This window comes from Neoarius graeffei, chromosome 11 (assembly GCF_027579695.1).
Source record: "Neoarius graeffei isolate fNeoGra1 chromosome 11, fNeoGra1.pri, whole genome shotgun sequence".
Lineage (NCBI taxonomy): Eukaryota > Metazoa > Chordata > Actinopteri > Siluriformes > Ariidae > Neoarius > Neoarius graeffei.
This window is the reverse complement of record NC_083579.1, coordinates 69,225,415-69,251,944: the sequence shown is the minus strand read 5'-3', so window position 1 is coordinate 69,251,944 and position 26,530 is coordinate 69,225,415. Positions and strand designations below refer to the sequence as shown.

The following is a 26,530-nucleotide window of genomic DNA, read 5'->3' as shown; positions in this document are numbered from 1 at the left end:
CCACACATGGCATTTCCCATGATGGCCAAAAAGTTCTATTTTAGTCTCATTTGACCAGAGAATCTTTTTCCATGTGTTTGGGGAGTCTGCCACATGCTGTTGGGCAAACTCCAAATGTGATTTTGTAAGCAATGACTTTTTTTTCTGGCCACTCTTCCATAAAGCCCGGCTCTATGGAGTGTACAGCTTAAAGTGGTCCTATGGACAGATACTCCCATCTCTGCTGTGGATCTTTGCAGCTCCTTCAGTGTTATCTTTAGTGTCTTTGTTGCATCTCTGATTAATGCCCTCCTTGTCCGGTCTGTGAGTTTTGGTGGGTGGCCTTCTCTTGTCAGGTTTGTAGTGGTGCCATATTCTTTCCATTTTGCTATAATGGTGCTCCGTGGGATATTCAAAGTTTGGGATATTTTTTATAACCCAACCCTGATCTATACTTCTCCACAACTTTGTCTCTGACCTGTTTGGAGTGCTCCTTGGTTTTCATGTTGCTTGCTTACTAATGTAGCAGAGTCAGGGTCCTTCCAGAACAGGTTGATTTATACAGACATCATGTGACAGATCATGTGACACTTTGATTGCACACAGGTGGATCTTAATCAACTAATTATGTGACTTATGAAGTGAATTGGTTGGACCAGCTCTTATTTAGAGGTTTCATACGAAGGGGGGTGAATACTTATGCACACTCCAGATTTTTGTTTTTTTCATCTTAATTATTGTTTGTGTCACAATAAAAAAAAAAAAACAATGTGCACCTTTAAAGTGGTCGGCATGTTGTGTAAATCAAATGGTGCTAACCCTCCAAAAATCCATTTTAATTCCAGCTTGGAATGCGACAAAACGGGACAAACACCAAGGGGGATGAATACTTTTGCAAGGCACTGTACTTTTAGTACATTTCAGAGCCTGTACTTTTGTACTTATACTTGAGTCAAGAAGTTAAATTAGTGTTTCTACTTTTACCAGAGTATTTTTACACAAGTAAGTGTACTTCTACTTAGCTAAATAATGTATGGACTTTTGTGACCTCTGATCAAATTATAATCAATATCCACAGCTGATTTACCGGACCACCTAATGGCTCATAGTAAGAAAATAAGCATCCAGTATCTGGCCTAGCAAATCAGCCCATGTGCATGGAGTTGCATAATGTAGCTTAAATAATTATATTTCTAACATAACACACACAATTTATGACCATTATAAGAGAACCATTATATGATGAAGATTAGTCTTTGTTGTGCAACTGTGTAAACAGAGATTGAATTTAATGGAATATTATTCTAAATCTTTTGGCAAAAGGCAGCATAAACCAAAGACGTACGGGAAATATTCAGCTAAGAGACACGTTTCAGTACACATCTGGATAGACGTTATTCTGCAATACAAATATGCAGTCAACGAATAATTCTGTTGAATAATTCAAAGATATTCTGAAGTTAGGATGTCTGTATGGCATTTGGTATATTAAATATAGTGTATTTAGTGACATTAATTAATTAGTGGGCGGCACGGTGGTGTAGTGGTTAGCGCTGTCGCCTCACAGCAAGAAGGTCCCGGGTTCGAGCCCCGGGGCCGGCGAGGGCCTTTCTGTGTGGAGTTTGCATGTTCTCCCCGTGTACGCGTGGGTTTCCTCCGGGTGCTCCGGTTTCCCCCACAGTCCAAAGACATGCAGGTTAGGTTAACTGGTGACTCTAAATTGACCGTAGGTGTGAATGTGAGTGTGAATGGTTGTCTGTGTCTATGTGTCAGCCCTGTGATGACCTGGCGACTTGTCCAGGGTGTACCCTGCCTTTCGCCCGTAGTCAGCTGGGATAGGCTCCAGCTTGCCTGCGACCCTGTAGAAGGATAAAGCGGCTAGAGATAATGAGAATGAGATGAATTAATTAATTAAAAAAAGTTATTGACCTATATCTTTCGTTGTTGTTGGGGGGTGGTATCCTCAAAAGTACCTTTTGTGCATTTTATATGTATCTTTTACTTAGAAAAGTGCATGTTGTGGAATCTTTCCCCTAAGCTCTAATTACAGTTTATTTCCATCCATCCATTATCCATACCCGCTTATCCTGTGCAGGGTCATGGGCAAGCTGGAGTCTATCCCAGCTGACTATGGGTGAGAGGCGGGGTACACCCTGGACAAGTCACCAGATCATCGCAGGGCTGAGACAAACAACCATTCACACTCACATTCACACCTACGGTCAATTTAGAGCCACAAATTAGCCTAACCTGCATGTCTTTGGACTGTGGGGGAAAACGGAGCACCCGGAGGAAACCCATGCAAACTCCACACAGAAAGGACCCCGTCGGCCACTGGGCTTGAACCCAGAACCTGCTTGCTGTAAGGCGACACTACACCACGGTGCCACCCTTACAGTTTATTTATGTACTTTAAATTATTTTTAAGGCTTCACTATATCCAAATTTCCAGGTCATCATCATATCTTGTCACATCAATGTCTAATCCATGCAATGGCAGTACTGTTGCAAGATTGAAGGTCCTCTTTTGAACATGTAGGTCTCTGAGGGCAATCATGGAGGATGTGATGCATGGTCTGAGGAGTTACACTGCAAGGGAGGGCACCCAGCGTCTGTGGAGAAACTTCATCTGTGGAGGGAGTCCCCAGTCTTCCCCGCTCCTGCCCTATTCAAGGTCACCCACTCCTTTCTTTCTAGGACTGACCCACTGGGTAGCATTTCACTTGGACTTGGCAGGGCTTTGTTGTGGGGGTGTTGTTCAGTCTGTCCCCACCTGTCCAATATGTAAGCCACTGCCTGTGCTTTATCCAAGCCCTCAACCGTCATAAAGCTTCTGCGTGATTGATCTTAATCACGGTTTCACTTTCTGGTGACTGTAGAGAGGGCGTCTTGGGTCATTGGTTTGTTTGTATATCTCGACTTTCATGATGGTTTCACGTCAAATGCTTGGTGGTGGTATCCTAGCGAGTCTATATAATGCTGATGTTGGTGTAGGTTTCAGTGTCCCAGTGATTGTCCTGCATGACTTGTTCAGTTCTGAGTCCACTTTGTGTGCATGGCATGCCCTTGCCCAGACTGGTGAGCAATATTCTGCAGTGGAATATCAGAGTGCTAGAGCCGTTTGCCTTAAGGTTAAATATTTCCAGGTGAAAGATACACATTGAAGGTAAAATACTAAAAAAAAAAAAAAAAAGAGGTACTTTAATGGTACCATCCCAGCAGTAGGTTAAAGTGCAGTTTTAGTATTATTTTCGTCTGAGACTATTTTTTTCTGAGAGTGATTTTCAGGATCACATTGTTTTTCGTTCAGTTGTAATCTCATTTGAGATGGATATTTGGTTTCACAGTCAGAGTTGGCCATCATTTTCAAGGTCAATTAAACTTTTCGGTACATAAATTCCCTGGACCCTGCCAAAACAGAACAGCCTCCAAAAGCTCAACGGTGATGTGATTCCTGAATATAGCACAGCTCTGACAAATCCTGCATTGTCCACGCTTAGGTCCAGCGATAAAGCATGATAAAAAGGCAAGTGTGAGTCCATGTGTTAAACTCACATTCACGGTCATAAATCTGCTCTTTGGTGCTTAATTTGGGTGCCAGCATATTCTTAGTGGAATGCAGACTACACATCCTTTTACTGCATACAGTATACAAACGGTTTTACACTGTAATGTATGATTTATCCAGAAAATATTGATGCCTATTGATGCTGCATAGTTCTGCACTGCAAAAAATATCTTAGCAAGTGAAAATATCTTGAAAATAGTTGAAAGGATCCAGCATTTCCGATTAGAAGAATACAAGACACCAATTCTGAGATTATTAAATCTAGTTCTAGATTGCAACCAATTTATTCTAAGATGTCTTATCAAGTAAAAATATCTGTCCATGCAGCAAGATAATTTCATTAGTATTCAGTCATTTTCTCCTCAAATTCAGTTTCCAATTTTTTACAGTGTGCGTTTACGTCCTGGTTGGCTTCCCAGCAGTCCGTGCAGTGGCAGTGAAGGCCAACGTGGAAGTTATGCAGAAAGAGTGCTTTTTCACTGGAGTAGTTATCAAAATATACCATTCAATCAGTCATTCATTCATTGTCTATACTGCTTATCCATTGTGAGTCTTGGGTGAGCTGCAGCCAATTCCAGCTGACTTTGGGTAAGAGACGGGGTACACCCTGGACAGGTGTCAATTTATCACAGAGCTAACCAGAGGTGGACGGTAACGAAGTACATTTACTTGAGTACTGTACTTAAGTACATTTTTTGAGTATCTGTACTTTACTTGAGTATTTTTTTTTTGGAAACTTATGACTTTAACTTCACTACATTTGAAAGACAAACATCGTACTTTTCACTCCACTACATTTCTATCAAGGTCCTCATTACTCGTTACTATGAAGCAGCTTTGAAAGTTGATGTTTTTTTCTTTTCTTTTCTAAAACGTGATTGGTTTTCTCAGGTGACATCGAGACAGTCTATCAGTAATCACTAGGGTCACGTCACGTCCATAGGCTGTATAAAATCAAGCTCAATTATTTCTCAGCAGCGTTATTTGAACGCGATCAGTTGATGGCAGAATGGAAGGAGGCGGTTCTTCTGGAGAATGTACGCACCCATGGCCGATGAACCCATGTTTCAGTTTTCTGCAAGGATTAAACACTTGTTTCATTTTAAATGTTTGCTTTGTTTGCCTAAAACGAACCACATCACAGCCTCCAAAAACTTGCCGTCCGACCTGCAGAAGCATATTGAAGTATGTACAGTAAATGCTTTATTCCAAGAGAAAGCTTGCAATAAAGTTGCCGATGCTTTTAGAGCTAGCGATAATGTTGCAATAGCCAGGGGCGCAGATAGGATTTTTGAACTGGGGGGGACTGAGCTGTCAGCAAATGATTCCATTTTGTGTAAATGCATATCTCATCTCATCTCATTATCTCTAGCCGCTTTATCCTTCTACAGGGTCGCAGGCAAGCTGGAGCCTATCCCAGCTGACTACGGGCGAAAGGCGGGGTACACCCTGGACAAGTCGCCAGGTCATCACAGGGCTGACACATAGACACAGACAACCATTCACACTCACATTCACACCTACGGTCAATTTAGAGTCACCAGTTAACCTAACCTGCATGTCTTTGGACTGTGGGGGAAACCGGAGCACCCGGAGGAAACCCACGGGGAGAACATGCAAACTCCGCACAGAAGGGCCCTCGCCGGCCCCGGGGCTCGAACCCAGGACCTTCTTGCTGTGAGGCGACAGCGCTAACCACTACACCACCGTGCCGCCCGTAAATGCCTATATGTGTGTGTGTGTGTGTGTGTGTATACTGAAGCTTCAATATACATTCGAATTGTGAGTTTTCTAACTGAATGAACATTGGTAGACAAAGGCCTACCTGGTCAACATTGCTCAGTTTTTAAAAAAACGCTGTAATTGTTTTTTGTTTTTTCGTTGTTGACCCCACCAGGGATTGCCTGCAGGCCAGGAGGACAATGTTAACATCTTGAATCTCATAATTTCAGTTAACAGTTGCTGCTTACTAAAATAACATTATACATAAAAATAACAACATTAAAAGATATTCACCTACAGCCTAGAATGCTGTTATTTTACATTTAGCCTACTTCAGGTAAGTCCAAATTCCTTCTTATTATTATCAGACTAGCTACTCAACATTACAAAACAAGTATTTGTCACATCTGGGAAAGGCAACAGGCAGAGGATATTTACATCTTTTGGTTCTTGAAATAAATGCTGTGATTTTTTTTCCCCTCTTCTCTGGCTTAATGTGGCAGAAAGATCACCAGCTCGGTCATTAGACAGTCGTTTATGATCACTATGGTTACCATGACAGGCAAAGTCCCCAGCTCCCCTTAGGACCCCGGGGTCGAGATGGTGCGTTACATTTACATTGGAAGTCGGAACTTGGAGCTCCGAACAACATAACCTCAGAACTGAGCGCTTCCCAGTTTAAAAACTGGGACATCATGGAACATGGAATTCGAAAAAAATGGACAGTTAATGAAATGAAACGAAAACCCCAACGTTTATGCTGGTAGATGTTAGATTTCAATGCTTTTCCGACTTCAAACTTCCAACTTACGAGTACAACTGAACGCACCATTAGTCGCAGCAGAAACACCGTTGCTATCAAATGGACGAGCTGTGCAGTGTTATTAACCCAGAATCACGTGGAAAATGAACACCTTGCTTTCCCAACTCTGCAAGGATCTGCTCCAGCCTACACCGATTCAAGAAGGGGAAAATGTGGATTGATCACAGACAAGGCTACTGCTGCTGCCATTTCAACTTTGTGCTGCAGTGTAAGTTAGTCTAACTAACGGAACATTAATCCTCACTTTTTCTACCTATGTGTGGCGCCTTACTTAGGGACGGTGGGTGGGTGGGGGACAGATGGGGGTCACTATAAATCTGGGGGGGGACATGTCCCCCCGTCCCCCGTGCCATCTGCGCCCTTGGCAATAGCTATGCAGTCTGGTTAGTCAAATGACTTTCTATGGATTTGCCCACCAAGTCGCCATCGCCTTGTCCACGGCTAACGTGAACACATAGCTAGTTAACTTGGACACTGTTAGTTAGCATGTAAAAACAGAGTTATGCTAACATGAATAATATTAACTTATCTGAAGTCCTTTCAGAAATATGTTTAGCATAATCTTGCCAAATAAACAATGTAGAAATCTTTATTTTCTCGTAACATTAGCTACCCAGTATGACTTAGAGTTTGAAAAGAGTTTGCTAGCATGTCAGGAGCGTCACTGACCGGCTAGCTTAACATAAAACCACCATGATGACACAGCATGCATTCATTTTGTGAATTCACATTTCTGTCTTTGGTAATGTTAACATTGTAGCTTTTGTGACCTTGCATAATTACTATAGCGACTATGCATTTTTTACCAGTAGCCAAAAAGAAAAACTAGCTAGCATTTTATTGATGTTTCTGACACTGCCAGAGCTGTATCAGAACACTATCATGCTGCTTTGTGGGGATGGGTAAAAGTTAAAAAAAAAAAAAACTTGAAAATGACAATGGATCTTTTTTGTCAGTTCAGTTGTTTCATTTTGTAACGTTCGAGCAGGCGTTTATTCTACAGGTTCTACAAGCGAGTCAGTAAATCCAGTCGGTTGCTTCAGAGGCATTAGGTTTTGTAAGCGTTGTGGCAATAATACAACAATGCGTTGACAGAAAATGCCCTTTAATTACTTAAGTATTTTTAAAAGCAAGTACTTCAGTACTTTAACTTAAGTAAAAATTTCACTGTACAACTTTCACTTGTATCAGAGTCACATTTGACCAGTGGGATCTGTACTTTCATTTAAGTAATGAACTTGGGTACTCTGTCCACCTCTGCAACTAACACAGAGTGACACATCCATTCACACTCACAATTGCACCTATGGTGAATTTAGAATAGCCATTTAACCTAATCCACATGTCTTTGGACTGTGGGAGGACACCAGAGCATGTTGAGAAAACCCATGCAGACACAACAACATTCAAACTTTGAAAACTTGTCAAAAATGCTTGTCCTATTTGACAGTCTTTGACTGTAACACTCAATGAAGTTCAACTGAATAAAAAGCATAATCATCATAATGACAGCAGCAACAATGCAAACAAAAGATGAACACTTAAATTACATCCTACCAAATGTTGTTTCTCTATAAAACAAGATTCCAGGTAAAACCTGTATAGAATTTTTCAAATATTGCATACAAGTCATACTGAACATCATACGTAGTACGGTATGTCACTCACCTTCACACAGCTCTCCATCTGATGAGACAATGAAACCAGTGGGGCAATTTACACAAGAATACGAACCCTCTGAGTTCAGACAGATGCCATTCGGGCACGTAGACAAGGAGCGACACTCATCTATATCTGTGGGAAAGAATAATATCATTGGTACTTTTCCATTTTTAATCCAAAATATAAAGGTACTTAACATACAAAAGGTTAAAATAACAAACAACAAAAGTAATGAATTACGACAAATCACAGATTATATCTTGTCTAGGCGGCACGGTGGTGTAGTGGTTAGCGCTGTCGCCTCACAGCAAGAAGGTCCGGGTTCGAGCCCCGTGGCCGGCGAGGGCCTTTCCGTGCGGAGTTTGCATGTTCTCCCCGTGTCCGCGTGGGTTTCCTCCGGGTGCTCCGGTTTCCCCCACAGTCCAAAGACATGCAGGTTAGGTTAACTGGTGACTCTAAATTGACCGTAGGTGTGAATGTGAGTGTGAATGGTTGTCTGTGTCTATGTGTCAGCCCTGTGATGACCTGGCGACTTGTCCAGGGTGTACCCCACCTCTCGCCCGTAGTCAACTGGGATAGGCTCCAGCTTGCCTGCGACCCTGTAGAACAGGATAAAGCGGCTAGAGATAATGAGATGAGATGAGATATCTTGTCTACACATCACATCGCAATAAGGCCATGCAAAGAACCTTAAAGGAGCAAGTGCTCAAAGTAAAAAAGAGTCACATAGAACACAATTATTAAACACCAAGTACAGCATAACCTGCTGAATGATGGCAAGGCAACATAACCAGAACGTCAAGGACGTAGCAGCTCATCTGGCCTGCCATCAAAACAACCATGACTACCAAAAGATCAAACAGAACTGAAATGTGACAATGTGACAGAGGACCAACCTCCACGACAAATTGTTTACAACAGGAAAATCAGCAAAGGACTAAATTTTGTTCCCCGAGGGAAGATCGACCCAAAACATCGATCAGAACTGAAATCAGGTGAGAACTGTGAGAGGAGATACAATTCTAGTCAGAAGAAAATGTGTTAAGTTGACCTAATTACGAATTTGTTCACAAAAAATTGACAATACAATGACCAAGTTTTGTGCAGAAGGTCAAGTTCTTTCAAATAAAACAACCAGAACTGAAATCCATTGAAAACTGAAGTAAGAGACACGATTTTACTAAAATAAGCAAAGTTGTAAACAAATTGTTTACAACAGGAAAGTCAACAAACAAACGACCAAGTTTTGTTCCCTGAGGGAAGATCTACCCAAAACATCGATCAGAACTGGAATTGGGTGAGAACTGTGAGAGGAGATATAATTCTAATGAGAAGTCCCAAAACTCATAAAGGTGACCTAATTAGTAGTTCGTTAGCAAAAATTTGACAATACAATGGCCAAGTGTTGTGCAGAAGGTCTAGTTCTTTCAAAAGGAAACAATCAGAGCTGAAATAAATTGAGAATCGAGGGAGGACACACAATTTAACTGAAAATTGTTCACAACAGGAAAATCAACAACCAACCAACCAACCATGTTTTGTTCCTCATGGGAAGATTAACCCAAAACATCGATCAGAACTGGAATCGGAGGAGAAATGAGAGAGGAGATACAATTCTTGCGAGAGGCCTTGAAAATTTGTTAATTTGGCCTAATTACTCACTCGTTAGCAATAAAATTTGGCAAAACGAGTGATGAGTTTTTCAAACAAAATAATCGGAACGAAATCCGTGGAGAACTGACGGAGGAGATACGATTTAACTGAATTGTGGATGATGGATGAATGGATGGACGATGGATGCCACGCCATGGCAACAGCTCATCAGCCTTATGGCCACATGAGTTAACGAATCACACCATATTATACGATTAGACTGCCATATATCACATTACATAACGAACATTTAATATCTTAAATAATGAAAGATAATATTTGCCAGGCAAAACGAACCTCACCTGGCAGCACTTAGTTTATACCTATATATTGATAATGGTAATATTTCTCAATCATCAGCTGTCAGGTTATAGTCCTATGAAAATCCATGACCTTGAAATGTCAATTTCAAAGTCATTCAAGGTCAAAGGTCATGGCGGCAACTGAAAGCCCATATGGGACTTCTTATATGTTGATGATGGTAAACATCTGGCTATCATGAACCATTTTAAAGTCATAGCCCTTTGAAAACCCATGACCTTCAGTTTGACCTTTCAGGGTCACTCAAGGCCAAAGATCATGGTGCCAAATGAAAGCCCATATGGCACTTGCTATAAGTTGATAATGGTGAATATCTGTCTACCATCAACCGTTTTCAAGTTACAGCCCTCTGAAAATCCATGACCTTGAGTTTGACCTTTCAAGGTGACTCAAGCTCAAAGATCATGGTGCCAAATGAAAGGCCATATGGGAGTTCCTATACGCTCATAATAGTAAACATCTGTCTATTGGCAACCGTTTTTGAGTTATAATGGAAAATATGTTATTTTGACCAAAAGGTTGACCTTTCCAGTGACCTTGACTGCCCCCAAAATTTAATCAGGTAATTTGAAGTCAATCGGTGCAACCGTCTAGACGCTAGATTGTTAACAGACACACAAACAAACAACACCCCCCCCACCATTTACTCCATCGTGGGCGAGGTAAAAATGAACATGTGTTGTGTTGTGTAAGCTTGAACAGACTTGACACAGCTTAAATTAGATTAGATAAGATTAGATTAGATAAAACTTTATTGATCCTTTTGGGAGGGTTCCCTCAGGGAAATTAAGATTCCAGCAGCATCATTACATTTCCAGCAGCATCATTACATTTCTTTTCTTAGCTATTCTAGCTAGAAAAGTCTGATAAAATACTACAAAGCAAGGACATGAAACATGTTTTATTGTGAAGTGTAACACTATAAATACAGCGCGATAACATACAATGCAATCGAGGGTCCTCATGTCAACATCGCTAATCTGAGCACAAATATAGGTTTAAGTGTTAAGTGGCCGGATCATGACTCACCCTCACACCTCTGTCTGTCCTCGGAGAGAGTGTATCCAACCTCACACTGGGTACAGGTGAAGGAGCCAACAGTGTTAACACACACACCTCGCATACACAGGCTGGGCTCAGCACATTCATCGACATCTGAAAAGCAGGCATTGCTTTACGTTCACTGTATCTTAGTGTTAGATCTGGTACTTACAAGTACTTTGACTCAAAGCCAGTGGTCATTAATTCAGATCCCTGTAATAAACCTGCTACCTGAACAAAATCAATATCTCTTTCAGTCAAGTTGAGTATAAAGCAGAATATTATCCAGTGTAAGGTACATACCCACACAAGCTTTGCCATCAGGGCTGTTTTGGTAACCTGTGTTACAGCTGCACCTGTGTGAGCCCGGAACATTAACACATGTGCCGTGAGTGCAGATGTCTGGGAGTAGACACTCATCCACATCTGGAACAGAGACAGTATGGTTGTCAAACCTGAATGCTAACCGTGTGTAAGCGTGCATACCAATATATGTTTCATATATGTACCCTGGCAGCTTTTGTTGTCAGGAGTTGTTTGGTATCCATGGTTGCATGTACAAGTGAAGGAACCCTCAGTGTTCACACACTGACCATTAGTACACACAGCTGCCATCTGACACTCATTAATGTCTGAAAAAAATAAGCACAAAAATTAATTGATAAGAGACTGAATAGGCATGTTTATTAAGGAAATGGAAAATGGTGAAAAATATAATAAAACATTTAAAAATAAGATCATAATAAACTATTTGGTCACTCATGTCACAGGAAGGAATGCTTTCTGTAAAATCGGAGAAGCCAGTACAGACCCCCACTCGTCCCCCAAATTATACCCACTGAGCTCTATATAAAACCTGGAGAGCTCATAGCCTATTCCCCGCTGCAGAGACGAGTGAAACCATCTGACCACCATATTACCACTCCCATCGCGTGTATTTAGCTTAAACCATGGTTTTCCCCCTTTCATTACCTCGTCTTACAGTGGTGCTTGAAAGTTTGTGAACCCTTTAGAATTTTCTATATTTCTGCATAAATATGACCTAAAACATCATCAGATTTTCACACAAGTCCTAAAAGTAGATAAAGAGAACCCAGTTAAACAAACGAGACAAAAATATTATACTTGGTCATTTATTTATGAAGGAAAATGATCCAATATTACATATCTGTGAGTGGCAAAAGTATGTGAACCTCTAGGATTAGCAGTTAATTTGAAGGTGAAATTAGAGTCAGATGTTTTCAATCAATGGGATGACAATCAGGTGTGAGTGGGCACCCTGTTTTATTTAAAGAACAGGGATCTATCAAAGTCTGATCTTCACAACACATGTTTGTGGAAGTGTATCATGGCACAAACAAAGGAGATTTCTGAGGACCTCAGAAAAAGTGTTGTTGATGCTCATCAGGCTGGAAAAGGTTACAAAACCATCTCTAAAGAGTTTGGACTCCACCAATCCACAGTCAGACAGATTGTGTACAAATGGAGGAAATTCAAGACCATTGTTACCCTCCCCAGGAGTGATCAACAAAGATCACTCCAAGAGCAAGGGGTGTAATAGTCGGTGAGGTCACAAAGGACCCCAGGGTAACTTCTAAGCAACTGAAGGCCTCTCTCACATTGGATAATGTTAGTGTTCATGAGTCCACCATCAGGAGAACACTGAACAACAATGGTGTGCATGGCAGGGTTGCAAGGAGAAAGCCACTGCTCTCCAAAAAGAACATTGCTGCTTGTCTGTAGTTTGCTAAAGATCACGTGGACAAGCCAGAAGGCTATTGGAAAAATGTTTTGTGGACAGACGAGACCAAAATAGAACTTTTTGGTTTAAATAAGAAGTGTTATGTTTGGAGAAAGGAAAACACTGCTTTCCAGCATAAGAACCTTATCTGTGAAACACAGTGGTGGTAGTATCATGGTTTGGGCCTGTTTTGCTGCATCTGGGCCAGGATTAAGGTCAAGACTTTGACTTGGCCATTCCAAAACATTAACTTTATTCTTCTTTAAACATTCTTTGGTAGAATGACTTGTGTGCTTAGGGTCATTGTCTTGCTGCATGACCCACCTTCTCTTGAGATTCAGTTCATGGACAGATGTCCTGACATTTTCCTAGAGTTCGCTGGTATAATTCAGAATTCATTGTTCCATCAATGATGGCAAGCCGTCCTGGCCCAGACGCAGCAAAACAGGCCCAAACCATGATACTACCACCACCAGCGAATTCTAAAGGAAAATGTCAGGACATCTGTCCATGAACTGAATTTCAAGAGAAGGCGGATCATTCAGCAAGACAATGACCCTAAGCACACAAGTCATTCTACCAAAGAATGTTTAAAGAAGAATAAAGTTAATGTTTTGGAATGGCCAAGTCAAAGTCCTGACCTTAATCCTGGCCCAGATGCAGCAAAACAGGCCCAAACCATGATACTACCACCACTGTGTTTCACAGATGGGATAAGGTTCTTATGCTGGAAAGCAGTGTTTTCCTTTCTCGAAACATAACACTTCTTATTTAAACCAAAAAGTTATATTTTGGTCTCAGCCATCCACAAAACATTTTTCCAATAGCCTTCTGGCTTGTCCACGTGATCTTTAGCAAACTCCAGACGAGCAGCAATGTTCTTTTTGAAGAGCAGTGGCTTTCTCCTTGCAACCCTGCCATGCACACCATTGTTGTTCAGTGTTCTCCTGATGGTGGACTCATGAACATTAACACTAGCCAATGTGAGAGAGGCCTTCAGTTGCTTAGAAGTTACCCTGGGGTCCTTTGTGACCTTGCCGACTATTACACGCCTCGCTCTTGGAGTGATCTTTGTTGATTGACCACTCCTGGGGAGGGTAACAATGGTCTTGAATTTCCTCCATTTGTACACAATCTGTCTGACTGTGGATTGGTGGAGTCCAAACTCTTTAGAGGTGGTTTTGTAACCTTTTCCAGCCTGATGAGCATCAACAATGCTTTTTCTGAGGTCCTCAGAAATCTCCTTTGTTCGTGCCATGATACACTTCCACAAACACGTGTTGTAAAGATCAGACTTTGATAGACCCGTGTTCTTTAAATAAAACAGGGTGCCCACTCACACCTGACTGTCATCCCATTGATTGAAAACACCTGACTCTAATTTCACCTTCAAATGAACTGCTAATCCTAGAGGTTCACATACTTTTGCCACTCACAGATATGTAATAGGGCTGCGTACCGGTACTGTACCGTGAAAATCGATTCAGTACACGTCCAAAATACCGGATCATGAAGTCCCGGTACTGTACCGATATAAATTTACACCAAGTATCTGCTTATTTTGTGACTGAAGATGCGTAAATCCTACCACAAAGACGAAAATTTAGCACTGGAAAAGACGTAAAATGCCGCACTGAAACTTGAAATCATAGCCATCTTTGATTTGAGATCCTCTCGCCACAGTCTCACGAGACATTGCGAGAGCTTGGCTGATCCAGCGTTCTGATTGGTCAAAAAGACTCAAAAGCAGGTCAGCCATTTTTCCTTTGCTGGCATTGGCAGCCTTTGTTGCTTTGTGTAATTTTGCCGCTTAAGTTAAAGGCCGCGGACTGCGCGTAGTCTGTAGTACTCTAGTGTAGTCACTTCTCGCTGTGAGACAACATGACTTTTTGTCCCAAGTTAACTAAGTGTGAGACTGAGAGGGTGACTGAGAAGTGAGGTAGGAAACCTAGTTATGTTCGGTTTTCTTTGAATAAAGATACTGACAAGTTGTCAACAGTTTATTAATGTTTCTGTCATTATTGAAGAAGTTCAGAAGAATTTGTCAAATTGTTCAGGTACAGGTACAGGTCCGGACCTGTACCTAAACCTCTGTACCGGTACCTGTACCTGTACCTGATGTTATGTTTAGGTACGCAGCCCTAATATGTAACATTGGATCATTTTCCTCAATAAATAAATGACCAAGTATAATATTTTTGTTTCATTTGTTTAACTGGGTTCTCTTTATCTACTTTTAGGACTTGTGTGAAAATCTGATGATGTTTTAGGTCATATTTATGCAGAAATATAGAAAATTCTAAAGGGTTCACAAACTTTCAAGCACCACTGTATGTTTTCTTGCTTCACCATGGCGCAATACAAGATACTACGTCATGCATCACATGGTGGCCTTTTCCCGTTCACGCAAGGCATTATGGGATACAAATTTGACACAGGAGAGGAAAATAGAAGATGCGAATGAAACGTGAAAGACCAACTACAGTAACGGAAAGCGAGAAGCAAAGACGTTATGTTGTGAAGGAAAGGAAACGCAGGACGAAACTAATAAATATCGACGGTCAGCGAGCACCTCGGTGTGATCAGCGACAGAATGATGTAACTGTCAGTGCACGGTCAAAGGTAAACCTGTAAATGGCAGTAATGCAACACTGTGGATGCCAGCTGCCGTAAAACCCAAAAGAAGAAGGTAAACCTGCGCATGCGCACACGGACTTCCTCTGTCTGCTTGACTGCGCAAAGCAAGCGATTTCATGCGCATTATTTGCTTGGGAATCCCCTCAAATTAAAAAAAACTTCCCAGCCACAGAATGGCCTGATATTTTTTAGATATTACAGAAATAAACATATATCACAATGACCAAATTTCAGACAGAACTAAATTTCACTGATTTTATGAAATTGAAAGGCCGTCCAGTTTTAACATAACTATAAATGGAAAAAGTACAGGTATGTTGTTTCTTTCTTTAATAAATGCATTCAATGGCAAATTGCTGTGGTATAAAAAGAATACAACACATCAGGACTGGAAAATAATCAACTTCAACACATCATACTACCCTGCTGTTGATTATTTTCCTATAACAGCACACCCTGTCATGTTTTATATGTTCAACACTGGTCAGATCCATCTCCCATGCATTGTATTTGCTTATTTGTCCAACATCTTTCATAATCTTTCCAGACAGCTGATGGTTTCGAGCAGGATGGGAGCGAGAGAGCAGACACAGAGGACCTCTGAGGTGAAAAGACACAAGCAGAGCTTTGTGTTCACTGCCACTGCATCAGCCAGATTTCTGTCAGCGTCCTCTACAGCTTTGTTTCTGCAATCTCCAGGTATTTCTCAGAGTCTTCCCCGATAAGCGTTTGAAAGAAACCTGTGCTGTTTTCCCTATCACACTCGCAAATAGTCTTATCCACTAACCTGCCAACTGGCCACTAATGTCTGCGTTACAGGCGATTGACTGAGGAAATGGCCGGAGAAAGTGACATTATTCACATACGCTCTGTAGGCAGTTAAAAAAAAAAAAAAAAAGCCTGCCTTGTTTTGGTACCACAAAGGGCAAAGGAGCTGAGGTGAACCTTGTATAACCTGCTTCTAACTCAACCCTGAATTATCCCTCACATAATCCATTTACCAAATACACCAGTGAATGTTTGAACCTACATCCTTCATCCTTCAAGGAAAAATCCTGATTGCATTGGCTGGAAATGCAAGTTTGTTTTCGCAAGTGACAACACTGAACTTTTTCTAACATTTTAATGAAACTTATAAACACGCAAGGATATGTAACGTGCGTGCCTAAAAAAAAAGAAAGAAAAGAAAAAAAGGGAAAAATACGACAAAGGAAACTAATTCAGACAATACAGAGTAATATAATTATAGGCCATAGTTTCTACTGTGGCATCTTTGACCTGTTTTCTTGGCAATCAACATTAAAAAAAGCAGCAAGCTGAATTTATATAAGAAGGACTTTGTGTTGCAACAGTCCATGCTTACACGTCGTGTAAGACTTTGTGGAAGTTAAGTAAGGAATTAGTTTCGTAAAAGTGCCAAGAAAAAAAAAAGACTCTTTTTGTAGCACAGGTCCACAGCAATCAAATTTAATGAAGTGACATTTCCTGTGAATTTTCTGCTGCCAAATGCTTGCTGAACGTCTGATGAAGGTGCACAGTGATTGATTTATGTATTTATTTTGGTCAAGTGCTGAATCTTTGCCTTGTTCCTGAAGTCCAGTGCACTTCACAGAATGTTTCTCTACGTAGCAATGAGATTGTACAGTTCACTGGGTGTGTGAAGGATTCTGGGAGAAAATTCAGGAGCAAGATCAATGTAATTCGATTTTAGATTTAACTTTGGTCAAATATCTGTAACATTCTGCATTTTGTGCAATTTTTTTTACCTTGCGCAATACCAGAAAAATTCAGTTGAAATAAAGCCATTTGAGGCGAATTGGTCCGCCTCTGAAAAAACTTGGCATTTGGATTTCCCGGGAAACAATGATTTTCATTACATCGCGTGCGGGACGCCTCCCTCTGAATCCTACGCCAGCGCTGGTTTGTTTATGAGAAAACGACCTGGTGGTTTTCTGCAAATTTCTTCAACGTTATCGCGTAATTATTAAAATGGTTAACAGATGTATCGTAGGAGGGTGTAGCAACACAAATCTTGCTGGGATTAGTACTCATAGTTTTCCAAAAGACCGGACAATGAGAGAGAAATGGGAGCGCTTGGTCTACACAGGCTGTGCACTGAAACCGTGCAAAGCTCACGCAGCCTGCTGGCGCTTCCGCAGGTGACGTCACGAATCTGGCTCCAGACTCCCTTGGGATTTTTCCAGACGCGTTTTGTTATTTTATTTTTTTCTGCTGTAGACAGATGGCCTTGTGCAAAATTACTCTTCTGGATGAGTGTGTAAAGGGACATACTTTCATCTAAAAAACCCCCACAAAATTGGTCCAGAATATGCACTTTACCTCTTAATTAACCTTGAAATATACAGGCTGTAGCATCAATGAGATATCTCTGATGTGTCCTGTTTAGAACCCAATGAGTGGTATGTTCAGTAACCATGCTCCATCGTTTTGTTTTGTTTTTTTAAAGAGTGGAACTGATTATACTCAGACAACTTAAAAAGACTGGCCTAAGAACTCATTTGTACTCCGATCTGACCTAGTGATTAGTGTGTCTGCCTCTTGACCGGGAGATTGTGAGTTCCAAAGACCATCATAACAAGAGTGCTCTGAGAGCACAATATCCCCCGCTGGCAACTCGGCCATCAAACTGGTAAAATGCGACTGAATTGAATGAAATCGCAATATGCGTATTACCGACATATAACAAAGAATCCTGTCAAGTTTCATGAAATTCCTCCAAAAATTGTCAGAGGAGTTGATTTCAGAAGGTGAGTACCCTTCCTGAGACGGATGGACAGATGAACAGATGGACATCGCCATGACATAATCCTCCTTCGGGACTTTCGGCCAGCGGGGGATAATAATAAATATTGTGAGGAAAGTTGATTTGAGAAAGCAAGCACACCTTGATGAAATTGCCAAAGTACAAGTTTGTTAATAATCAAGGGCATAACTCTGGTAACAATTTGCCCAAATTAAATGAAATTTCTGCGGCACAGTGGTGTAGTGGTTAGCGCTGTCGCCTCACAGCAAGAAGGTCCTGGGTTCGAGCCCCGGGGTCGGCGAGGGCCTTTCTGTGTGGAGTTTGCATGTTCTCCCCGTGTCCGCGTGGGTTTCCTCCGGGTGCTCTGGTTTCCCCCACAGTCCAAAGACATGCAGGTTAGGTTAACTGGTGACTCTAAATTGACCGTAGGTGTGAATGTGAGTGTGAATGGTTGTCTGTGTCTATGTGTCAGCCCTGTGATGACCTGGCGACTTGTCCAGGGTGTACCCCGCCTTTCGCCCGTAGTCAGCTGGGATAGGCTCCAGCTTGCCTGCGACCCTGTAGAAGGATAAAGCGGCTAGAGATAATGAATGAATGATAAATGAAATTTCAATATGCATACAATTGTCATATAACAAGGCCTTTTGCCAAGTTTGGTGAAATTCCTCCAAAAATTGTGAGAGGAGTTGATTTCAGATGGAAAACACACTCCCATTAACTTGTCAAAGTATAATTTTGTTAATCAAGGGCTGTAACTCTGGTAAAATGTGACTGAATTGAACGAAATTATAATATGCGTATTACCGATACATAACAAAGAATCTTGCCAAGTTTCATGAAATTCCTCCAAAAATTGTGAGAGAAGCTGATTTCAGAAGGTGCGCACCCTTCCTGGAATGGATGGACAGACGGACGGACGGAAATCACCATGACGTAATCCCCTTTTGGGTCTTTAGGCCAGTGGGGGATAAAAATGGTACCTACTGTCATCTGGTGAGGCATTTTCTCTGCGGAAATGGAGTCTAATTCCAGCTTGTGCTTTCTTTTTAGCATCATTGTGGCATTTATATGCTACACAATGAGGCATACACAGGAAATTTTATAGTGTTAAATCAACTCTGAGCAATTCAATTTTAACACTATGCTGGTGTTTATTTTGTCCCAATCTCTGCAGGGTTAATTTAACACTTCATAAATACACAATTGACTCCTTCACAATTAAATCAACTTTTTACAGTGTCATTTCAACTCTATATTTTAACACTTTTTTGCTTAACACTGGGAAATGAACTCTGAGAATTTTGCTGTGTACTTATTTAAAAACCGATAAATTCGGTAAAATACATGTAAAACTAGCAAAACTACAATGTAAACAGAGAATATAAACAGCTGAGTTGCTCCAAGCGACCACTACCTGACGTCATTGCCTATGCCAAGCCCATCTGGCATTTTAAAGAAAATACATTTTTCTCGAACACTATTTGGTCTCTGAAAATGAAAGTTTGAGTTTTGAAATCTGTGGCTACTTTTACTTCAAATAAGTTTGAGAATTAACACTGGAGGATCCCTTTAACCTTCATCCTACCAAGTGGGGTCCATCTGGACCCCGCACCTATATGTTTGTTTGCCATTTTAAAAATATGTGACATACTGCCTCACCGTTTTATGAATTTGTCGGAATTTATGTCTTAATTAAAACACTAAAGCACCGGAAGATCAGCTTTTTGCATTGTGAAGGTATAATTAATTTGTTACTGGGGTCCAACCGGACCCCAGAGTAAAGTTTATCTGTCTTTCATTCTATAATTGAATAGCACACTGAAAGTTAACTTCTTTTATTTCTTTTATGTTCCATAATGAAACTACCAAGGCATTCCTTCTTGGGGTCCGCGTGGACCCCACTGCTGCAATAAGCACAGGCTGCAAAACAAAAGCCCTAAATTATTTTACAATTACTTTTTTGTTTTAAATTCTGTAAGAAAAGACCTAAGTTGTAATCCAGAATGTTTTACAGCTGCATGAGCTGCAAAAATCATGTATATAATGCCAATTTTTTTTGTGGCGCTATAATTTGCTACATGTATGCTAGTTATTGCAATATTATTGCAATGTTATTGCATTTATAATACATCATTGATATTCAGCCATAGTGGATTTTGTTCTTCAATAAAGTTATGTCTGTTTGCTGCATTGAATTGGTTCTTACTGCATTGATTTCAAGGTATTCCCTCCTGGGGTCCATACGGACCCCGCCTGGTAGTTTGTGTATGTAAAATTGGCTGGTAGGATGAAGGTTAAGTGTGTTCTTTATGCCTTGGGCCCTTTAGTGTATTGCTGTTATTAATACAAGATGTTCTGAACAAAACTTATCTGGTGATTTTGTCTTTATAAGCTTTAATTTTAAAGAAAAGTATTGGGGTCCAAATGGACCCCACATGGTAAGATTCAGGTGTAAAATAGCATGGTAGGATGAGGGTTAAAGGGCATATCCTGGACCAATTTAGTGTTTTTTTATATGAAAGTATGTCCCTTTACACACTCATCCAGAAGGGTAATTTTGCACAAGGCCATCTGTCTACAGCAGAAAAAAAATAAAATAACAAAACGCGTCTGGAAAAATCCCAAGGGAGTCTGGAGCCAGATTGATGCAGATTCGTGACGTCACGTGCGGATCCGCCAGCAGGCTGAGAGACCCTGCATGGATTCAGTGCACAGTCTGTGTAGACCAAGTTTAGCAACTAGCGATTTTGCATTGAAATATGGAATTGTCGCCTGAGCATAATGTTACTTCACCTTTGGATGAAGAATATAATGACGTCAGAACTGGGGCTTCATCTGTTTGGATTTGATGATGATTCAAATAGTGAAGACGACGGAGACAACACTGGGGATGTAAATAATACGGCGGTGGAAGGGCTGCAGCCCTACTGGTTTGAGCCTCCTTGGCGTGTGGCGGCACGGTGGTGTAGTGGTTAGCCACACGGCAAGAAGGTTCCGGGTTCGAACCCAGTGGCTGGCGAGGGCCTTTCTGTGTGGAGTTTGCATGTTCTGCCCGTGTCTGCGTGGGTTTCCTCTGGGTGCTTCGGTTTCCCCCACAATCTAAAGACATGCAGTTAAGTTGACGTGGGGCGGCCTTGGGCTGAGGTGCCCTTGAGCAAGGTACCTGACCCCTGACTGCTCCCCGGGTGCTCTGGTGTGGCTGCCTACTGCTCTGAGTGTGTGTGTGTGTGTGTGTGTGTGTTCACTGCTTCAGATGGGTTAAATGCAGAGGATGAATTTCACTGTGCTTGAAGTGTGCATGTGACAAATAAAGGTTTCTTCTTCTTCTGATCAGCAAATAGCCCCGAGCCAGGAAGACGAAGAAGAACCATTTTAATAATTACATGATAACGTTGAAGAAATTTGCAGAAAACCACCAGGTCGTTTTCTCATAAACAAACCAATGCTGATGTAGGATTCAGAAGGAGACGTCCCGCACGTGACGTCACGAAAATCAATGTTTGCCAGGAAATCCAAATGCCAAGTTTTTTCAGAGGCGGACCAATTCGCCTCAAATGGCTTGATTTCAACTGAATTTTTCTGGTATTGCGCAAGGTAAAAAAAATTTGCACAAAATGCAAAATGTGACAGATATTTGACCAAAGTTTAATATAAAATAAGAGAATTACATTGATCTTGCTCCTAAATATACCCAAGATGTGCCCTTTAAGGTACACTACAGTTACTTTCCCAAGTAAAAGTAAAAGGTGTCCTCCAAACTACACCAATGCAGAAATAATAAATGGTATGGTTTAGTACCTTGTTTCTAAAAGTGAAACCACACTTACCGTACATTCACTTGCCTTGTCTACTAGCATTAAAATCCTTTTTTTATTTGCTCATATTTCTCGTATTACTAACATTGTCCAGTCCAGTGTCCAAGCTTTCACTGAAATACCTTAAAATACTATTCCTTTTTTTTTTAAGCTATATCATGCACTATGCCAAACACAGCAATGCTTAGGGAGTAATATGCAGTCTGATGACCTCTTGCCCCAGTGGTCTATCTCTGTCCTCCCATCCTTAAACTTCTAAAAATGAGCCTTTCTACACTGGGATTTGCTGCAGCGTCCAGAACTGTCCAAAAATAATATTCTGTTTGTTTAAGGCTGTGGCCAAGGCAGAAATATTTTGACTCTCCCAAACTGAAGTATTGCAAACAATCTTTTACAGCAGTAATAGATCCATACTAATAAGGCAAAGTGTTTAAAGAGTGTGGGTGGAACTCTTTGGGTTGAACTTGTGGCAAGAGAGGGGATAGATATTAGATAAAAATATCTGAGGCACTGGGGAAAAAAAAAGAGGGATGACAGTTGAAGAGCAAAAGAGTTGGAAGTGCCTCCGTGAGAAGACGCCCGACATTCAAAAGCTATAAACATGGGCGCCGCCAGGGGGGGAAAGGTTAGAACAATTCTAGGGGCCCAGCACTGCCATGGGGCCCTTTAAGGGGCTGATAATATGCTTTTAATGATTTTAATAAGACTTTTGAAATAACAACAATGCAATATTCCATCTGGTAAAATGAGCTAATTGAACAAGGTTGTCTATTTCTTGAGTTCTTCAACATATTGTCATTTAACCCTCCCCCTTTTGCGAAATGGTACGGTCCAGTTCTGGTAGAAGCGCGATGCGTTAAATCCGTGTGCTGATCAGTGCAACGCTACTTGCTGCTGTGTCACGGTGCAGCAGCCAGCCAGCCAGCAGTGGAGTGCGTACAGTCTATGATCGCTAAATATGAAGAGTGGCTGTCAAAAACGTAAAGAAAGGCAGCTGAAAGCTGAGAGGGACCGGAGAGGCAGGCAACTGGTCACTCAGTTTTTCCCAAAGAAAGGTAGCTATCGCTCACATGTGTGTTCAAAATATTAGCGAATGGTAAATGAACAGTATGAACGTGGTTGGATTAGCCTATCAAGAGAACACTTTTACAGTTTGTACAGTGACATTTTTTCCATTTTAATAACTGAACTGACTTGTGTGATAAACAAGATGAAATATTATGTTATGCTGGTGCTAATAACTAGTGCTAATAACCAGTTTCATAACTAATGGGATGCCCTAAATATGCACAGATTCAGCCTCAGGGGGACCTCCGCCCTACCAAACCACTATCAAAAGTCAAATAATGACAATAGTGCAATTGTGACGAGGGTGGGCAAAGTTGGGGGGCCCAAAATTCTAATCTTTCATGGGGCCCAAAATTTCTGGCGGCGCCCCTGGCTATAAAGATGCCCACCTAATGAGGTTTAGCTGCTACAACTTGCTATATGCTTTCTTTAATTTAACATTCATTATATCTAACAAGTTGACAGTTAGGTCACATGTAGTAATGGCACAGGTTTCAAAGGGTTACTGAGTTTAATTAAAGTGTCAGGGTTAATTCCTCAATTGCTTTGAGATAAAATAATATTTAGCATTAAATCAGGCACAGGAAATCAATCACCTCATGGCAATTCTAAAAAATATATATACTGTATATATATAAAAATTGACTATCAACACTTTAAAGGGGGCACACACTGTTGACATGCCTCCTTAAGTCATGTGGAACACTGCCAAAACCAAGTCTATACTTCCAGCCCATGCCAGACTGAGGGAATAATATTATTATTACACAATCATAAAATGAAATACGGAAAACCCAGATGGAGCCTCTTACCCAGACATCTCCCAGAGTCAGGCCTGAATCCAGGGCCACATGCTTGGCACTTGAAGGAGCCGTGTGTGTTCACACATTTACCACTGGGGCAGACACCAGGGCTCCTGCACTCATCCACATCTGTAATGCCGAGGGAGAAGGGGGGATTTAATTTCAACTAACGCATTCACATAACTCAATTAGATTAGGTGAGCTAATCATCTGTGCATGAGTTATGCTTAGCTGTTATAGAGGAAGATTTCACAAAGAAACAAACAGAAACCATCCAAAATAAAAACGTAATATGACGATACACATGTGTTGCAAAAAATAAAATAAAATAATAATAATAATCAACCACAAACATCGCTTACTCACACACATAATACAAACACACAAAAATGTAAACTACTTATAATCCACCAAATACCTTATTTTTCCTTTGGCTTAGGGCTGAGGGAAAAATACAATCATTGTTTTGTTGTTAGATTACTGGGGAATCCCAGGCAGTAAATACAACTCAGACTTGTCTCATATTGCTCAATTTGAAAGTCTGGCAACATGAATATTATTCTTTAAACAGTGAATCACAATTTAAATACAAATGTCCTCTCATCTTTTCAAAATCCAATCGTTTCAACTCGGGCTGTCACGATCACCCGGTTCATCTAAATAACTCAAAAGAGGCATTGATTAAAGGTGACAAACCATGGATCGGGGCAAAAAGGGACAAAAGTGGAAGCTATTTGCAAGCATGTCACTTTAAATCTGAAGGAATGTTTCAATTTGTATAGAGCTTTTAACAATAGATACTGTCACAAAGCAGCTTCACAGGAATCCAGATGTGGACTGAGATCCTTAATGCACAAGCCAGAGGCAACACTGGCAAGGAAAACCTCCCTGGACAACATGAGGAAAAAGTCTTGATAGGAACCAGACTGAAAAAAAAGAACTCATCCTGTTCTGAGTGACACTGGATAGTGGTATTAGAACTCATTACAGTATACAAGGGTAGAAGAGTAAAGGAAAATAGTACTAGCTACCGTACATGTTCAAAAGATGTTCAGTATGAGCATAGTGTGAATAAGAGTTCTGGGATGAACACAGCACAGAGCAAGAGCACAGGGGGAACCATGAGAAGCAGCTTTGGGACCAAAAGGTTGCTGGTTCGATTCTCTGGATCAACAGGAATGGCTGATGTGCCATTGAGCAAGGCACCTAACCCCAGGCTGCTCTGGATATGTTGTATGTTGCTCTGGATAAAAGCGTCTCCTCATCTCATCTCATCTCATCTCATCTCATTATCTCTAGCCGCTTTATCCTGTTCTACAGGGTCGCAGGCAAGCTGGAGCCTATCCCAACTGACTACGGGCGAAAGGCGGGGTACACCCTGGACAAGTCGCCAGGTCATCACAGGGCTGACACATAGACACAGACAACCATTCACACTCACATTCACACCTACGGTCAATTTAGAGTCACCAGTTAACCTAACCTGCATGTCTTTGGACTGTGGGGGAAACCGGAGCACCCGGAGGAAACCCACGCGGACACGGGGAGAACATGCAAACTCCACACAGAAAGGCCCTTGCCGGCCACGAGGCTCGAACCCGGACCTTCTTGCTGTGAGGCGACAGCGCTAACCACTACACCACCATGCCACCAAAAGCGTCTCCTAAATGCCATTAATGTAATATAATGTTTATAATTATACGTAGGAGCAGTTCTTAAATCTATAGTATACAGATAGGATTTTCATTGAAACAATGGTGAGTCTTGAGCACAAACTATTTTGGGGAAGTGCAGATCTTTATTGTGTCTGAAAACCTGCTGGTTGGTGGACTGGCTAATGCAAATTGCCCATAGATGTGAATATGTGTGATCTGGTGTCCCATCCACGGTGTATTCCCACCTCGCTCCCAGGCTTGGGATCCACGGCGACCGTGACCAGGATAAAGTACTTACTGAAGATGAATGAATAAAGGTTTGCTTAATGCACTGGATGCTCCAAAGTAAGCCATCATCTGGATAAATGCACTGTCCAGACTAACTAATAAAGTGTCCTTTGACTGGAATTATTTGGCTTTTAGATATTGGCTATGGATCCCTACACTTGGCTGTACATCTTCCCCATGCAGGCTGCAATCATCTTTTAAATTGTAATAAAAGAAAAATCTCCCCTAATGAACCATTCAACACGTTCCAGCCAAATGTGACGAGAGGATAAAACTCAGAGCCGCTTCTCTGAGACAGAATTAGACCACTGGCATACAGTCCTGTCTTATAAAAATGTACCTCTTATAACAAGACAACAATTTGTTCAATAGTCAGTCAGTGTACTTCTGAAAAAAGTAGACATAGTTAATAATATTGTGGTTTCTCATTCAAGAACTGAACCAACGTATTCGCTCCCTTGTACAGAGCCATGTCATGTGGTGACATGGTGGTCAAGGCGTGGCCACAAATTAATATATTGAGAGCATGAGATAATATTTTGAGGCCAAAAACAAAGTATCTTGTGGCCACTAATGATTATGTTGTGTTGAAGAGACACCATGGTCATAGCCACAAATTGTGTAACTTGAACCACAGTTTAATATGTTATGGAATGTCATTCTTAATTCATGGCCCCAAGTTAATAATATTTTGAGGGGAAATGTATTCACTTTGAGAATTCGCTTAAGGTGATGCAGGCTAATGGTGTCCAGAATACTGGTATATGTCATTCCAAGACTAAAGAAAAGTGTAATACTATCATCGCCATGCTTAAGATCCTGTGGCCACACTGGTTTAATTTAATTTAATTTATTTCTCTGTGGCTGACTTGTTTTATAATGCAATAGTTGCCATGGGTTAAGAATTCTGTGGCCTCAATATATTAATTCATGGCCAAGGTTTACTAAAAAATAACCACCGTGTCACCTCAGCCGCTCTGAACCTTTGTG

General features: G+C 41.1%; 1 protein-coding gene across 2 annotated transcripts in view; it reads right to left on the bottom strand.

Moving 5' to 3' along the window:
- LOC132894602 (latent-transforming growth factor beta-binding protein 2-like) overlaps window positions 1-26,530 on the bottom strand; it is a 316,258-nt gene that overhangs the window by 61,074 nt on the left and 228,654 nt on the right. For both annotated transcript variants that reach the window (XM_060934665.1, XM_060934666.1), the window contains exons 19-23: window positions 23,607-23,726; window positions 11,279-11,401; window positions 11,073-11,195; window positions 10,758-10,883; window positions 7,761-7,886 (exon numbers count right to left, since the gene is read on the bottom strand). In XM_060934665.1, coding sequence (XP_060790648.1) covers window positions 7,761-7,886; window positions 10,758-10,883; window positions 11,073-11,195; window positions 11,279-11,401; window positions 23,607-23,726 — 618 coding nt within the window. The remainder of the gene's footprint in view (window positions 1-7,760; window positions 7,887-10,757; window positions 10,884-11,072; window positions 11,196-11,278; window positions 11,402-23,606; window positions 23,727-26,530) is intronic.